General features: G+C 32.5%; 2 protein-coding genes across 2 annotated transcripts; both read right to left on the minus strand.

The window, feature by feature from the left end:
• Window positions 1–4,679: 4,679 nt before the first annotated feature.
• On the minus strand, window positions 4,680–10,933 carry LOC130624016 (zinc metalloproteinase-disintegrin-like crotastatin). The gene is made up of 19 exons (XM_057439577.1): window positions 10,892–10,933; window positions 10,376–10,447; window positions 9,583–9,764; window positions 9,414–9,492; window positions 9,207–9,285; window positions 8,983–9,034; window positions 8,728–8,824; window positions 8,450–8,518; window positions 8,188–8,364; window positions 7,811–7,858; window positions 7,670–7,736; window positions 7,463–7,574; window positions 6,778–6,888; window positions 6,481–6,562; window positions 6,264–6,344; window positions 5,707–5,835; window positions 5,452–5,563; window positions 5,011–5,158; window positions 4,680–4,930 (listed from the first exon to the last, which is right to left on the minus strand). Exons 1-19 carry the CDS (start codon window positions 10,910–10,912, stop codon window positions 4,714–4,716), a joined length of 1,935 nt encoding a protein of 644 aa, XP_057295560.1. The 5' UTR covers window positions 10,913–10,933; the 3' UTR covers window positions 4,680–4,713.
• Window position 10,934: 1 nt separating this feature from the next.
• On the minus strand, window positions 10,935–13,242 carry LOC130623108 (uncharacterized). Its single transcript, XM_057438604.1, has 9 exons — window positions 13,148–13,242; window positions 12,912–12,970; window positions 12,495–12,559; window positions 12,136–12,202; window positions 11,976–12,061; window positions 11,681–11,729; window positions 11,454–11,508; window positions 11,295–11,359; window positions 10,935–10,997 (listed from the first exon to the last, which is right to left on the minus strand). The coding sequence occupies exons 1-9, from the start codon at window positions 13,236–13,238 to the stop codon at window positions 10,935–10,937; spliced, it is 600 nt and encodes a 199-aa protein (XP_057294587.1). The 5' UTR covers window positions 13,239–13,242.
• Between the last annotated feature and the right edge of the window lie 3,945 nt (window positions 13,243–17,187).

Below are 17,187 nucleotides of genomic sequence, written 5' to 3' on the forward strand. Positions count from 1 at the left end.
GTTTGCATCAACACAGTGACGTTATTTTTGACGTCATATCCAATTGGTTTGTTTCTTTTGCGTCGTGTGGTGGGATGTATATATATATATAGTTCTCACATCAATAAAAAGTAAGAATTATTTTGATTATTTAGATAGATTAAAGGATAACTATATTCGTTTTGGGACAAAGGAGTTGATAAATCGCGAGCAATCATCTGCCGAATATGGTAAATTAACATTAGTTATGCTCAGTTTATATGATAAACAAGTTATTGCACTTGCTATCGAAAACTATCGTCATATTTGTTTACTTTTTAGTTCTCGTATGTTTTTATATATAAATAAATCTGAATTTTTTTTAGCGCTCATAGCTTTCTACATCTGCATACATTACTTGTGATTTCTATGCTACATATTAATTTCTGATTTTCATATCAGTATATTTTGCATTTTTTTACTTTTGAAAATTGGAGTATTCCTCGCAAAAATGTAGGTACACTAGTCGTCTTCATGATTGAACTCTTCTGGACTTATTTCGTGGAAATCAAAAAAGAAAGAAAATTGAGTACAAAAAGGGTTTTTAGCTTTTTTATAAGTTGCTTGTATTATGGAATAAGCGTGTTTTTTTTTGTATAAAATATATTTTCTGATATTAAGAATTTTAAATGAGATCGATAAGAGCTTTTGACAAACAAATATTAAACAATAAGTAGCTAGGCTGCTTTATCAAAATAATGTGATGAACACATAAAAATAATTCACTTTTGCAAAATTTTAGTTTTTAATGGCGGGGAAAAAATAAACATCACACAGTTCATGTTTGATATCTGTCGGTGAACCATTTCATCCCTCTTTCTAAAACACGTGGAGTATTTTTTATATTAAGCTAGCCCCAAGAGATGTGGCGGTCAAATTGTTGGACGGCTTCTGTCCAGTTTTTGTCCCAAGAGATCTACGTAAAGACGCGCTAACAAAAAAATTGTATGCTCTTTTGCGGTTTAGGGTGATTAAATAATTTCGTAACGCCTAAGGGTTGAGGGGGGAGGGATAGTCATTTTTGTAACGAACTGTTACGAAAATTTAGGGGTGAGTGAAGAAAAAGAACTCTTTTGTTATGCAACAGAGAATTTTTATGTATTGCGAATATTTTCAGTTATCTTAATGTAGATTCTACATCTTTAATTTGTTTTTTGCCTCTTGACTTACACAAAAGTACCTCTTACGTGCTAAATAAATGGCCCTGTTATATTTTTTCTCATATTAGAGCACTAGTTGGCGTGATAATCTGTTACATGAAGATGTTTGGTACAATAAAAAATGAATAAATGTTACGTAACAAGGCAGGTGGGTTGTTGGGTGGTACTAGATTTGTTACGATGGGTGGGAGTGGGAGGGTGGTAAAAATTGTCGAATTGAGGTGTGACGTAATTTTGAATGACTTTTTTAACGGAAAATTTAATCAAATGAAGGCTTTAAAAACCTTCGCCTATGTCAATTTTTCTAAAAGAGTCTTGTAAAAGTAAAGCGTAAATCAATGAAATCCACGGTGTTTTTTCACACGAAACGTTTTTACTGAGACATAACTTAGTAACGGTGTTTAGTGGACTCTCTATATGTCGAACACCCAAGGGAACAGAAATTTTATTCGAGACAGAAACGTTTTGAGAGAAAGAGATCTAATTTGCTTGGAAATGACAGAAAGAGACAAAGTTGAGTGATGGAGATAAGGTGATGTTAGAGACAAAAAGTTTTTAAGAGATTTCATATTGAATTTCAATAAACAATTATTAATTCCATATAGAAACCAGACTGTGTAAACAAAAACAAACATGCTTGAGAAACAAAGGTGCGACTCCTTTGAAAGGTGAATATATCTTTAAATTCTTTCCCAACCTTTAAATCTGTGTTGTTGTTTCTTATAGAAGGTATAAATTAGAGACTGTACCTTTTCTTCAAAAATAAAATCGTTTGCTCTTCATAAAATGATACATAAAATGATTTATGAAATTTCATTTGTCAACAGCCAAAAGCGAATAATAACATAAAACACTTATGTAATGAAATTTTTGTCAGGGTTATTTCTACATCATACAGCATTAAGTGTTGCAAACAGGACGATTGTTAAAACCGCATGGGATTTTTTGTATAAATATAATTATAAACAACAAAGTGTCTTCCAATGGGTTCTAGTCAAAAAAGAGATTTATAAACACAGATCTATATGCATATATTTATGTCATGCAGATTGTGAAATGTTCTGGAATTATGCATATTAAACAATTACAACCTCGTCCCCAGGCCCATTTTTCTCTTTCTGACAATCTCGGACGGCGAGAAGAAATGACCCTGGGCCACACTGGTCAGTTCTGCTATCTGATTGGTTTCTCAAGTTTCCGTTAATTATGAAGATAAATTAATTTATGCGTAAAAAAATAAATAATAACAGAAAAACAATAATGGCGGACAGCGTCCCTTTCGCACACACACTTAACGTGCAAACAAAATTAAATAGCTTTTAATTTTACTTTTAGAGACTGTTAAAGTAAGCTTCTGTTTTTTTTTTCGCAGTGCAGTTGAGGAAGTAGCTACTAGACTAGATATAGAAAGGCTAGCTATGCTAGCTTTTGTGCACAGGGTATAGTAAAAAACACAATGTAGGTTTGCTCGAACACATGTTTAGCAGCTATCTAGCTAGCTCAAATACAACACAAGGTATATACAGGTATACATAACTAATCCTCCCGAACAGACCTTCTTTTACACTCTAGCTAATATTTTTTCTAAAGGAGGCAGAACACATAAACATAAAAATAAATAAAAATAAATAAAAATAAATAAAAATAAATAAAAAATAAAGATAAACAAAAAAATCACATGCTGTTGATTTGGTTGAAAAAGGTTAAAAAACTGCATTAAAAAGTTTATACCATTTAATTAACCAAATAGTTATATGCTTAATTAATCTGTACGTACCTTCTAATTAGTCTTAATTAATCGGTTACAGATTAAATAACAATCGGTTACAGATTTTAAATAACAATTGATTACAGATTAAATAACAATTTTCTCTGACTGCATGAAATGTAACATCCTATGTTTTATGACTTTTAATCTCTTAGTAAAGCAACAAACATAAAATTATTGAAGAAAGTCAATTGGTTTGACCGTAGTGGTCATTTAGTTGTAAATGAGTTTCCAGGGACCCGTTTTGTGAAAAACCAAAAGTGCAGTATGATGAAAAAGAAAGATGAAAAAGAAAGATATTGAGCTAAAACTTGTTAGGAGATGCTTTTAGGCTGGTCTGATGGGATTAGCATAAAAATGATTCTGTAATAGCTATACTTTCCGAATTTCAGACAGTTATAAATTTTGACCTAACAATAACAAGTTAGGTAAAAAAATTTTGACAATACGATTTTATTTAGGTGTATATGCACGTTACAACAACAATAACAGACAAAAGGAGCCATTATTATTATATACGTCTAAACGTATATATCTGATCTGTATCTTACACATGGTTACGTTGATGACGTTTGATAACTCAATACTAGTATAATATATAGCTACACGCGACCATAATGCCGCCGTGATAAAGCTTCAACTTAGGTTTATAGAGGTTTATGTCAGCAATAAGTCGCCTGCAAGACAAAAATGGAATTAGAAAGATTGCATGTTCCTAAAAAAATACTAAAAACTTAACTAGCTATAGCTAGGCATCTTCAGTGTAATTCTAATCACAAAACCCTCTGATAATTCTGTGGCTAGCTAAAAGTACTTTCACTTTTAACTATAATATAAAATAAAGATAGCTAAAAATCATAACTACCTTGGTTTGCACAACCTTTGTAGCTACAAAAGTGCGTCTTAGGCTTTTGCTAGCTAGCTAGATATAGATGGCTGAAAACTTTAAAATAAGTATATATTTAAAATTTTGTATGTAGCCAAAATAAAGCGAAGACAACACTGCAATCATATTTCCTCGAAGCAAAAACTCCAAACACTTTAGCTAACTTGTTTCTGATTAAAAATAAAACATAAATTATAGCAATACGGTGTTCTCGGCGGTCCGCATGCAATTCTTAACAAAATGACCAAATTTTGAATACATTAAAAATTAGCACGAATCGTGCTGATTTTAACCAGCCTGGCCCAGGGTCATTTCTTCGCGCCGTCTCGGATATCAAAAAAGCGAAAAATTGCCCTGGGAACGAGGTTGAAACAATTATTGTCCAGAATAACAATAACCCTAACCTTTATACATAATATATAATACCGGGATGAATATGCATAATTTCTAACTATTCATATTTGCTGTACGATATATAATTTATAATTAAAGCAAGGTATTTGTAATCGTATTTATTCTTCTATATGGTAATTTTTAAAAAATAACTACTTAAAAATTATGTATTTTTGAATTATAAAAAAAAAATTATAGAAATTATAAAGCCAACTTAAAATTCAATATTTTTATAGATATGATAAATATTTAATATGCTATAAACTAAAAAATATAATTATAACTAACATCCAAACATGGGACATTTCGAACTAAGAACTAAACCACATATACTTTAAATACATGTACAAAAAAAATTTTTTTGACGCGAAAATACCACAACAGACAAGAATTATGAAGCTTTATATACATCTAGTTAAGCCAAATAAACGACTTTTTTAATCTCACATGATTTTTTCAAACAGAACGTAAAAAAACTTTTGAATCTATTATTTGGTTAAGCGGTACATATAAATTCCATCGTCTTTTCCAACACATTTACGATCACCATTCGTGCAAACCTGATAAGCAGTGTTGCAACAATCATTTACAGATGAACTCGCTGTCGTTGAGTTCGACTTCGACGCCCAGCATTCTCCCCAAAACTGAATTCCAAAGATGTTAAACCCACCAGTCTTTGCTAGTTTAGCACATTCGCAGAGTATTCTAAACAGGTCAAATGGTTTAAAGAGCTATTCCTATAAAAATTTGATGCGCTTTGAATTGTAAATAAGTGATTCGCTTACCTTCTTGTAAAGAAATCAAAGTTTTGCCAATCAATTTGATTACGAAAGTTGCCTATTAATTCAAAATCTGGGTCTTCCTGAGGGATTTTCTGTTTGCAACCAACAGAAGTAAATGAACCCCCAAATGAATATTCCGCACAATGGAAACCTAGTGGAGAAATAAGTGTTTTATCATTTCTCAACTGTCAAAAACATCCGTCTCAAAAATCGACAATAATTTCGGAGAAACTTTGTCACCACCCACAAATTCAATTGACTTTCAATTTATTTATTTTGTCACAAAAGGAAAATGTAACACAATGACGATTGAAAATCAATTATTAAACAAAAGGCATACTCTTATATAAGTCAAATATGACTTTAGGACATTTCTTTAAAACAGACCCAAGCGTCAGTAAGAAGAGCTTGTTTGGACCGTTGTGAAACAAAGGCAACACTAACCAGAATCAACTGAGTTGGAACAGCTCTGAGTTGATAAATTAAGTGGATCAATATTTTTACAATGTGGACAGGATCGTCCAGCAGGACAAACACACTTTCCATTTACACATGTCTAAAAAAGCATCCGTAAACTTTATTTAAAAAAAAAGAATTGTATTCATGCGTGCACAAGAGTTTAACAACAACGCAGAGGAAACAGATTTTACAACAACGACTTGCAATAGAGAAGCTGTGAAAGTAGTAAGAAGCACTTACACCACCATTCTTGCACTTGCCATCACAAGGGTAGTAAGGTTTACCATAGATATTGCTAGCATCATGTTGCGAGCAATCCAACCCGCCAAATGTTGGAAAGCAATAACAAACGCCTTGGTTAGTGCATACCTGAAGTAGAAAGGAATCATAAAAGCAACTCACGCACAATTTTTATTTCTGTTTTATAAAAAAATTGATGCATTTTTGTAAATTTAGGCGGATTTAAGTTTTAATACCCGTATACGTCTGTCTGTCTGTCACCCAAAATGGTAACCGCAGTAGCAAGACACACGAAATGCGGTAAGCAAAGGATGGCCGAACCCATGGATTTATCTACGGGCCACTGACTAGTTATATTTATTGTTTTGAAACATTGACAGTTTTTCTCGCAGTGTATATTCAAGTCATGCATCAGTAGCAAAAAAATGTTTTTAGGTATTATTAAGACGTTGACCATCATCCAGAGTCTGAGAGCGCAAGCAGAAAAAGAATCAAGAAATGTTTTAAATATGCTGAATAATGTTTTCCTCTTTTGGTATTCCATCAAAATATCTTACCCCTTGTCCGCTTTTACAAATACCATGACATTTTGGAAAAGCTAAATCATTTCTGTTTCTACATCTATGTTGATAGCAAACCTAAAAAAAATATTACATAAAAATCAATATTCATTGGTTTTTAAATATATATATATGTAACATTTCTGTCATTTAATCTGTGCATCCACAAAGAAAATTGCCCAAACAAAAGATGTCTGGATATTAGTTGAGTTACCTTATCCAAGTTGTCGTCGCATTTCGCGCCATCTTGCGGATATGTTGGGCTTTCCTTGTCATAAACAAACATAGTCACAGCTCTAAATTATAAAGTGAAACAGCCATAGCACTAGGTTTTGAATGCTAAAAAGTTAAATACCTATAGGAACTGCTCATCTGGTTTTGTCCGGGGTTTTTTAGCCTAACTGATGAACACTATCGTTACTTATGACAAACAATCAAATCAAAAGATATGAAGTCCACTGCAAGAAATCTAAAAAAAAAAAAATAAAAAAATAAAGTTTTATTTACTTACTTGCAAGTTTTTTGTCCATCCGAGTACATTGAGACTCTTCTACTTGTACCGAGGAGAGGAAAAGTTGGTAAATTGTTACCATGACAATGAATTCTGCCACAAGGAAGATCGCTAAATGAAAAATGTGATTAAACATGAAAACCTTGCTACATAGTGGATGTGTATGCAGTGGTATACTTCTCATATATCAAATAAGGTAATCAGTCATGGTTGGCTATTTTTTATATGTACGTCTGCTGCATTCACCGTAACTAAACCTTCACGAGCAAAGTTTCTCGAATATTTTGATTACTAACAACTGTGTATATTTAATCTTGTTCATACCGAACTGGTATAAAGGACAAAGGACAATGTTTAGATCCAATCAAACATCTACAATCATGTTTATAAATTTTTGGAAAATGGAAGGTTTTTTGTTTGTTTTTCGAAATGACAAATTCTCTGTAGCCAAAGTGCTGCGGGGGTTCTGCTTTGGCAAGTGTGTAGGTCTGATAAAGAATCGTTGATACTGAAGTTAAGCATTTATTCCAATAAATTTTCGAACATGATGGTAATTTTAATAATCTTGCTTAATACATAAATTTTGTACTTATTATTAGAGGTCCATATCTGCCTTTTCCTCCCTAACGCCGTAAAATGATTTTTGCAATTGTAAATCGTATAAATCAGTACTGTTCTACTTTACCTTGTCTGGCATGCAAGATAAGATCCATCCATTGACTGGCCGCAATTTTCAAATTCATTTGGATTTGTGAGCGATGCTGTAGGCACACATGTGTTTTTATTCCACTTTGCATCTAAGTAAAGAAAATAATATAGGGTGAGTCTAATTATGGAACTTCAGCTTTATAGTCATTTCTAATTGAACATTACAATTAGCAATGATGCTTACTCTTGCCCCATAAGTATTTACATTGCTCATTTTGCGTTCGAGCACATTTTCCTTGGTTGCACGAACTCTAAAAAAGGCAAACTAAAGTGTGTTCAAGTGTCCTTATTCAAGTGTAGAGAATACAAGAATTAATACACTTACTTTATTATCATTACATGGGTAGAAGTCTGGAAGGGTGACGTCAGGACACTAAAATAGAGTGTACTGTTATTGGGATAGTAGCAATAATAACAATTATCATTAGCACGAAGAAGAAAAATATCTCATACGTGACTGGCTAAAATGTTAATAAAGGAAACGAATGGGTAAAATATTACAATTTTGTCTGTTCATGAGATGCAAATGTGATTTTATTGTCCAAAATTTTCTACGACGATGACTGTAAAATATTTCTAGAAAAAAGCTTCGCACTTTCCCCAAGAAACAACCTGCACGAACTAAATTTATTATGAAGAAGAAGAAGAAGAAAAAGAAGAAGAAGAAGAAGAAGAAGAAGCCAAACCAAAACAGCAACTTACATCTCCGTTGTCCCCAGAGCATTTATCAACCAGATCGCACTCCCCTGCTGAGTTTCTACAAGTTGTTCCAGCCGGAACAAACGAACAAGTAGAGGTATCGCAGCATGTTCCATGTGCACATTGAGCATGTGCTGTCAGCTTACATGTAGCTGGATTGCAACATTGGTTTGTGCATAGCTGTGGCAGAAAGAATAATCATACGCATAAAAATAAAAAACACATCTGCCAACAACAGTAACGACAAGTATAAGCAGGAACTTACATCATGAGGTCCGCAATCGCACTCTTCACCATCTTCAACAAAACCATTTCCACAATGATCGGAGAAAACCTACAAACAAAGTGAAATAAAAAAAGACGAATGGACATAAGTTCGATTTTTATAAGAGTAACTCTCAAATTTTGTTGATCTAAATATTTATTGTTTTTTTCTAGACATAGCTGAATTATATGTATTCAGGAATTATGTGCTGGCAAACATGTGTAGGAATTGTAAAAAATGTAATTCTTGAAAAACTTGAGAATTTTTTTTATAATTACCTGGTTCGGTACATCAGTTAAACATGAAAGATATCCTCCTTCTCTGCGTTCATTTAGTTTTGCAACGCTGCAGTTTGACCATGCGTCCACTAAGGTACTAAAATCAAAGGTGATTACCTAGATCAGATCTCTATTACCCTGGCTTTTTTGTGACTTTGTTTCAAATAGGTTTTTAAGGTACTAATCGGCTCAGATATAAATTGACGTTATTGTCTTATTGGCCAGCTCATCATAGTGTTTGCATTTCGTTCTCACCTCACGTACGGCGACATTAAACAATCTTTGCCAGGACAGTAACAATTCGTAGCTAAATCAAAATGTTAATGAAATTCAAATAATAGGCAAAAATAAATGCAATTCGATTGGTTGAACAATGGTTAGCCTAAATAGGTAAGCAGCAAAAAATGTTTTTAAGACGTCGTTTAGTTTCACTTTTGCTGAGCTCAACACATTCTGTACAAGATCATAAAAATACTTACAATCATGCCCAATGCCCATGTTGTGTGCAAGTTCATGACTGATGGAACCAGCTACACTGTACGGATTAAAACTCCACGCCTGATTCAAAATAAAGCAATTAGTTGGAATAACGCATCACCTTCATGTTAAGGCTTATCAGTAAACGACTTCAGTAAAAGTAACAAATAATTCGTCTGATCTACTCAAAACAAAGCGAAACAACTTACGACACTCATAGCTTCTGATTGTGATTGACATAAGGTGCCTGTTAGTGCTAATCCTGCTAGTCCACCTAATTGTACGCCACTGAAATGTGAATATGAGTAATATAACTAGCTCGAATCGAAATAAAATGTTCCACAGTTAAGAGTATTAAGACACAAACTTTTATTATACCTCAAGAGATGAGCGTTGTGATGATCCCTCCAGTTGTTTCCTTGGATAAGTACATCTCTATGATAATTATGAAAGTTGCTCAGCGTGGCGAAGGCATTTGTTGAGCTAACTAAAATTTTATCTTGGTCAGACCAAATTTCAAGATTGGTAAGTGTAATATGCAAGTCCACCATGTTGAAGATCTAAAAAAAATCGCGAATGAATTTATCTTTTTATGTGATAAATTGGTTAGAGCCTGATTATATGAGGCGAGTTGGCTCGGTGTTGGCTCGCCACATGCTTAGCATGATAAAATTAAACAGCTCCGCATCATGGCAGATCACTAATAAAAAATATTTGTAAGGTGAGTCAACCCGCCTAGGCGTGCTGGCTCGTTTTTTCAACTCAGGACGGCTGGGTTAGGTGGGTTGACTGGCTTCATATAATATCACATTGCCGAGCCCGCTGCCGGATTGAAAAAGAAGAGCATGCGCATTGCGATCGAAAACAGAAGAAAAACAATAATGGCGAGCGAAGCAGCAGACTAGAAGTTTAATTAGACTTCAGAATAGGTTATAAATTTCCTAACTGATAATTTTGATTCAATCCCGCTTGTTTGTTTACATTTTGTATCCGCCATTTTTAAAAAAATAAGCGCATTTTTCTTAACCCAGCAGCAGTGTAGGTCTTGTTTCGGGCTGACTTTTCCCATATAATATGCAATTTTTTCAAGCGGGTTGCCCGCTAACTGGGCCAACACCGAGCCAACTCGCCTCATACAATCAGGCTCTTAATGAGAATGAAAAAGACTTACGTGGTTTATGTAATTGACTGCTGACAGTACGTACGTTGTCACTGCAGCAGAATCCGAATTAAATATATTGTACTAAAAAAGGAGTAAATAAAATGGTAACTAAATGAAATATATAAAAATATTTGAAATAATAATAATGCAGTATTACAAATCAACTGCAATAAAATATTGAGCAGCACATAAATAATTTTAGGCAAGCAAGATCTCTTTTAAAGTGTTATTTATTCCTAGTCAATAATTCACCACATTACATATGATAATTTTTCACTATAAATCACAACATTTACGTTTGGTGACGTTTAAAGTGATCCTTTATCTTCTTTTTAATTAATTGAAAGATGTGTATTAAAAAAAAAGTGTTCTAAGGAAACCTTGCACACAAAGAAATATTTCTGTGCATTATTTGATTAACATCTCGACCAATTTCGAACTATCCTTTTTTCGTATCTCTACTTGCATATGTCGCTACTGAGAAAAAAAGCAATAGAAAAAACAATTAACAATTTCATCACTTACCAAAGTGTGGTCAACAACCATTGCAAGCGGGACATATTTAATTTCAGCTGAGAGATCTCTTCGCTTCTAAACAACAAATGTTTATTATCAATATACAAGTCGTTAGCTGGTGGAAAAATTCACGGGTTCGCCCGTCCTTTTTATACCGCATTGCGTGCTTCTCGCTACTTGCGCAGGTAAGCTACCATTTGGTGTGACAGACAGACGGACGGACGTATACGGGTATTATAATATAGACATCTGTTTTTAAACATAAAAAGTTGTTTGTGAATTCATCCAAAAAATGACGATAATATTTTTTCCAATTAAATTTGATATTTTAAATAAAACCATACTCAATGTAAGGAAGAAACAGGTTTTTATTTTCGATATCTTATAAATAAGTTAAAGAAGAAAAATTTACCCTCTTTTTATTGAGATTTTTTACTATCTTTAAGTTACTTTCGTCCATGGCATCGTTGTAGTGTACTAAAAGAGATAGATGAGATTAGTAGCTCCTGACATGCAAAGTAATTTTTTTACTTTTAATAGACACTTAAACTACAGTTTACGTCTGACTTACAATTTTTTGTGATCAAATCTTGTCTATTATAGAATATGTGTTTATTGTCTTTGCCCTGTGTAGAAAAAACACGATTAAGAGATATGTTTTGAACATACATGTACGTAAAGAAATAAACAATGAAGGATTAAAAATTGTGTCCGGGTTCTTGCATAAATAATCAAACCCTACTGCAGTAAGGCTATCTAATACTTTTAAAAGTCATGTGGCAATAAAATCATACTCACAAGAGGTTCAATGAAGTACATTTTATCGCCTTTGGTATGAATGCTACCACTGAAAAAAAAGGAAAATTTACTTATTGATTATAGCTATCCATAACATTGTTTACATCTTCAGTTGTTTACATCTGATAGCAGCAAAGTAGCACGTACAGAAATATAGAAAATTTTATGAAATGACCTGGCAGTAAATTTACTCTTGCAAATTAATTGAATGTCAAATTTGAATTTCGATTGGAGTTTATAAATAAACTTAAAATTGAAAATACAACCTCAATACTTCTCGATAAGCATATCTCACCTTAATCCGTTGCATAAACTCATAACAACTTTCCCTTCACCATTTTTTAAGCTTCCATGATAATGACAGTTGGCTATGCTTTTAGTCTAAAAATAAAAAAGGGATCAATTTAAAAAAAGTAATGTCAGGATTAACTCATTATCTCCAGTATTGAGCATACCTGCTTATATTTCTGTCTCTTTCCGTTGGATGTGATGGTTACAGAGAACGAATCTGTTGTTACTACCCTTTAATTAAAAATAATAATAATAAGTTACTATACACTAAAATTGTTTGCAAAGTATTTATAAGGTGAAATCCTAAATATCAAGGTACTATCGTAATTCTTCTTGGTCTATAACGCAGGCTGTGGGAAAATCTAAGGGTCCGTCTAACCAAGATATACTGTAATTAGATTTTCAAGCATGACGATTTCCTACATTGTTGCCACACAATAGCGGTACGACTATTATTACAGAAGTATATTACTTTATACACAGGTTGTAGTACCAACAAAAGGTATGCTAAATTTTAACTCACTGGTTCTCCTTTAATTCTATATGAAATATTTCTTGAGTTGTTTGAATGATAACTTCTTTTGTGTTCTAAAAAAAAAGAAATTTTCTTTCTTAACACGCCATAGTCAGTCCCATTAAAATAATACTCCGTAGTATAAATACAATAATGGAACAAGCTATCTCATATTTATCTAAGCGAGGCATAGATAATTTGTATAAAATTTGAGTTTAATTTCCTTTTCCATTACCGTTGAAATGAAGCTGAGAGCTACTTTCCTATCTGTAAATTTAATTTCATGCGTTAACTTCATTTATTTTTATATTTGGATGGTTTTGACGGATGGTTTTATGACTCCATGTCAGGGATGATAGGACATTTGTTGTGCGTGATTTTTGACCGTAAATTTTAAATAAACTTAGGATATTATAACTAACTTACATTGCCATTGTAGTGCTTCGGCGTAACAACTTCATACTTTCTAAGTTCAGACATGATACCTGAAACAAAGATTAATTTAATTAACATTAAAGTTCGATACCATTTTAGTTAGTTTCAATTAAAACTATATTTTCATCAAGTAGACATCCATACAACATGATGACTGAACTAAGTATCTGCTTTTAACAAACAATAATTCATTACCAGTTTACTATATGTATACAAAGGTATTTTACCTAATAACATTGCAGCTTCTTTTACCAATGCAATGAGAAGAAATAATGGAATTTTCATAGCTAATGAATGGCGAAGCTGCGTTGTGTACATGCACTGAAGTTAATATTAAAAATGCAAGAAAAGCGTTCCCTTTTATAGTGTACTGCTTTCTTAACAAAAGGTCTGGTATATTACGAAATTAATCAAATTAAGAAGCACCCAATTAAAAATTTGTTATTTAAACAAGATGTTTTTATCCTACGTTATACACTTAATTTTTAGTTAATGAACTGTTTGTCTATTTCTACATTTCTTTCATCAAGATGTAATAACTTAATCGCTTGTATTGCAACTAAAATTATCTTAATCAAACTCAAATCTAAATTAGGAAGACATGTTAACTATTGTTAAATTAATTTGCCTGTACGAAAAACAATTTAATAATTCAGAATGAAAACGATGTTTCACTACTTTGAACAGGGATGCGGTGAAGAAAATAATTATCGTGACATTTGAGTATTAAGCTCTACTTGTCTTCTTCTTAAAAAAGCGAATATCGTAACTGCAACAGTCCGTGTCACTGTGGCACGTCCTCTTTTATAAGATAACGAATTTTTATTTGCTTAAAAGACAAAGCTGTAAAAAAATCTAGCGTGAGTTATCTCTAATCTCTAATCGTAGCTACACTACGTTTTTGAGCTTAGTGACGCAAATAGAATGATTAGCTATGCGTATATATTATCTCCTCTATTTTTACAGCTGCATTTAAATGGGAGATCTTCTTGTAAGGCTTTCTGTCTTTTAGGAGACTCCTTATAATTACTACTATTTAAACAGGTTTGTTTTTGTCTCCTTTGCTAATGGTTTTGTGGAGCCAAGTAAATCAAGCGTAGGACACAAGTTTTTTAACAAGGAAAGGAAAGTTTTTTATAATAACAGTTATTTAAGAATATTGAAAAATGCTAAAAATGAGGAAAAAATAAGAACATCGTCAAGGGGAAGATTTTACTAACTTTTCATTTTACTGAGAAACATAAATATAGGAAAATGTATTTCGACGCAGAAGTTTATGTAGAGCCCATTGACGAAATTTCGCTAAGCTTGTTTATTCTTAGATATTTGGTCGCAAAAATTGTAATGTATACTGCAGAATCAACAACATGTTTAAAAGTAAAAAAATATACTAGGATAGCATGCGAAAAAAGTACACTTCCGTGGAAAGCCAATTTTTTTTTTGTTTTTGTTAAAAATGCTTATACTCAAAGTATAAATTATAAGAAGTATAAATCTCAAATAAAAAGTGTGTTTGTTGTAAACTTAGTTTGCACAATATTAAGATTACAATTTTGTTTGTAAACAATGATAGCGAGCTATCTTCTGCGAAAACATAAAACAACTAACAAACAAGAAGCAAACAAAAACATGAGTGAACAAGTACCCCCTCTTCAAGTTTGATGACCGGAACTTTGTTTAAACCGTTTGATAATTACAGTACACCCTTGTTAAGTGGGTCAATCAAGGGACGGAGAAAAAATGTACTACTAAGCGGGCGTCCTACTTAAGCGAATCTCCTCATAAGTAGGATTTTCATCAAATATCTCAATTTGTCCCAATTATCGAGAGATTTTTTAAGAGACTTAGACAGATCTTAGAGGGATTCGTAAATTCCTAATCACAATATGGTGATAAGTAATTTAATTTTTCTTTTTCTATATCTTATGTATGCGATATGACTGCACTCTCACAATAAGAACTCGAGAGAAGTTTGTTTTGTTTACAAAACTTTTCTTTTAAATCATTGCAATGTCTTCAGTCTCGGATTTAAATTATTCCATTGAACGTCCCAATTAAGCAAAGTTATAATGCACTACTGAGCGGGCGTCTACTTTTCTGGGGTCTCACTTAAGCAAAGTTTTGTTGCTTGAAAAGGGTGAGGAACTTCAAGGGACGGAGAGAAAGCGTACTATATAGCAAGCGTCTGACTTATCCGGGTCCCAATTAAAGAGATTATACTGTATTTAATACAATAAAATTATTTATAGCCGTGAAGAAAATATCTTGTATACTTCTACCATTGACCTTTACTATTGCAACTTGCATTTTTCTCTTGGACCGACTACTCAAATACAATATATGTTTTCTAAGCTCCCACGGAATTGATCACATTAAAAAAATATTTGTTAATCTGATATTTGCGTAGCCACACTGTCTTCTCAGTAAAGGAGAGTGGTTTATTAAAACACGTTACGCATCGCTATTTTTCTTGCAGCACTTCTCCTGATTGGTTTCCTTAATCTGACTTACTGAATGGGGGGGGGGGGGAATTCCATTTTCGACAAAATTGGCACAGTAAACAAAAAATGGATGTTAAAAATAATGGAGAGGTCAGAATCTTGGTTTATTGTCTCCTTGATACTCTTTTAGGCCAAAATTTGTTCAAAAATATAAAGGGCTTCGTTTCCGACAAAAATTTGGATAGTTAACAAAAAAAGGCATGCTTAAAACAATGGTGATAGAAAATCTTAATCTGTATTAAGGTGAATTTCCGCTCTGACATTTCCCTCAGAGACAATGGAATACATGTAGTCTTCTGTTTAAAAAAAAATTTATTAATTTCCTCTCCAGAAAAACAAAAGAATAAAATTAATACGACTGGTTTGGTTATTCTGTAAATTTTTAAACTCTTCTAAAAAGTTAAATTTAATTTTTCTTTTATGGATATAAATTCTGCAACGTTCAAGCGGTAAAGTTGAAACTGCGCATATGCTCATGGCGGATGAGTGCTTCTCTTAAAGCGATATTTGTCCAAACATTAAAACGGTTTCGTTTTTCAAAAAAATTGTCACAGTAAACAAAGAAAGCATGATCAAAATGATAGTCAAAATGTTGTGTTTGTATCACGTAAATAATAGACTATTTTAGGCCAAATAGATAAATATTTCATTTTTTCACATCCAGTACAATATTTTCATCTAACTGCACTAGAAATAAGTTTTCTCTAATATTTGAAGTTTGCAATTTCTCACATTAATAGCGTCCCATTAATTCTCTCACAATTTCGTTAAAATGTAAGTTGTAATTAAAGTCTTTAAAATGCCTATTTTTATTTTTGATTGTTCACTTCTTTGATTATATCCTCCTTCCCCAGAAGAAGAAATACTTATTTAACAACAACATTAAAGGACATTTTGTAATCATATACGGCACACAATCATACTGTCTGGTTTTAGCGTAAACACACTTATTCCTAGTGGCCAATAATAGTCCTCTTTTTAACCTAGTATCATCAAGTTTTATGGTAATACAAAAAATAAGACATTACAGTAAAGTGGCATGGTAAGCACTTTTTTTGTTTTTGTTCTTAACGTCATGTAAAGTTTTTTCCCATAACGTGTCTAGTTACTTAATTATATGTGTTCTTAACTACTTTAAACAATCAAAAAATTTGTTTAACATTAGCTATATGTTAATAAATAAAGTCAATTCCGAATCAACTATAGAGTTTAAAATTTCACTGCAGGTTTATTTCTAATCCAGAAATACCACGATATGTTTACTTCTGTATTAGGAAAGAATCACAGCAAAAGAAGAAGAAAAAACGAACAAATTATTTAAATAAATAAACTTTACTTACATCCAAACATTTTTGACTGCCTGTCTATGACTATTTTCTTAAAACCCGTGACCCCTGAATTTCCTGAAAAAATCGGAAACAAATGTCTTTCATTACTACGCAACGCTCAATGAAGCAAGCGAGTGGCATATACGCATAATAACATACAATTTCTCACATTCTCACTATAGTGTGTTGTAATTGTACATACAATGTTTTCATGCAGTTAGTCAAGAGGATGTTCTCCCAACAGAAACGACGGAATAAGTGTCATATAATAACCTTGTCGTTCGTGCAATATGTTTTGTTGCATGTCGAGTAACAAGATCGTCGATATGTCTAACAGGATTAAGGAATATGTTATTATAAATTTGGTGAGTTTACATTAAAGCGGACCAATGTCCACTGGAAACAGAAATGGGATCACAAATTCAAAATGGTGGCGAT

The sequence above is a fragment of the Hydractinia symbiolongicarpus genome, chromosome 13 (assembly GCF_029227915.1).
Source record: "Hydractinia symbiolongicarpus strain clone_291-10 chromosome 13, HSymV2.1, whole genome shotgun sequence".
In the NCBI taxonomy this organism is placed as follows: Eukaryota; Metazoa; Cnidaria; class Hydrozoa; order Anthoathecata; family Hydractiniidae; genus Hydractinia; species Hydractinia symbiolongicarpus.

Excerpts from the sequence above, each read along its gene's own strand:
- LOC130624016 (XM_057439577.1), bottom strand. The coding sequence starts at position 10,912 with ATGGTTGTTGACCACACTTTG. Across the intron at positions 8,519-8,727 it reads TAACTGATGTACCGAACCAG|GTTTTCTCCGATCATTGTGG; the intron begins GTAATTATAAAA and ends CTTTGTTTGTAG. Across the intron at positions 5,564-5,706 it reads GCAAGTGCAAGAATGGTGGT|ACATGTGTAAATGGAAAGTG; the intron begins GTAAGTGCTTCT and ends ATGCTTTTTTAG.
- LOC130623108 (XM_057438604.1), bottom strand. The coding sequence starts at position 13,238 with ATGTACACAACGCAGCTTCGCCATTCATTAGCTATGAAAATTCCATTA. Across the intron at positions 11,730-11,975 it reads AGTTTATGCAACGGATTAAG|TGGTAGCATTCATACCAAAG; the intron begins GTGAGATATGCT and ends CTTTTTTTTCAG. Across the intron at positions 10,998-11,294 it reads AAAATCTCAATAAAAAGAGG|CTAACGACTTGTATATTGAT; the intron begins GTAAATTTTTCT and ends TTTTTCCACCAG.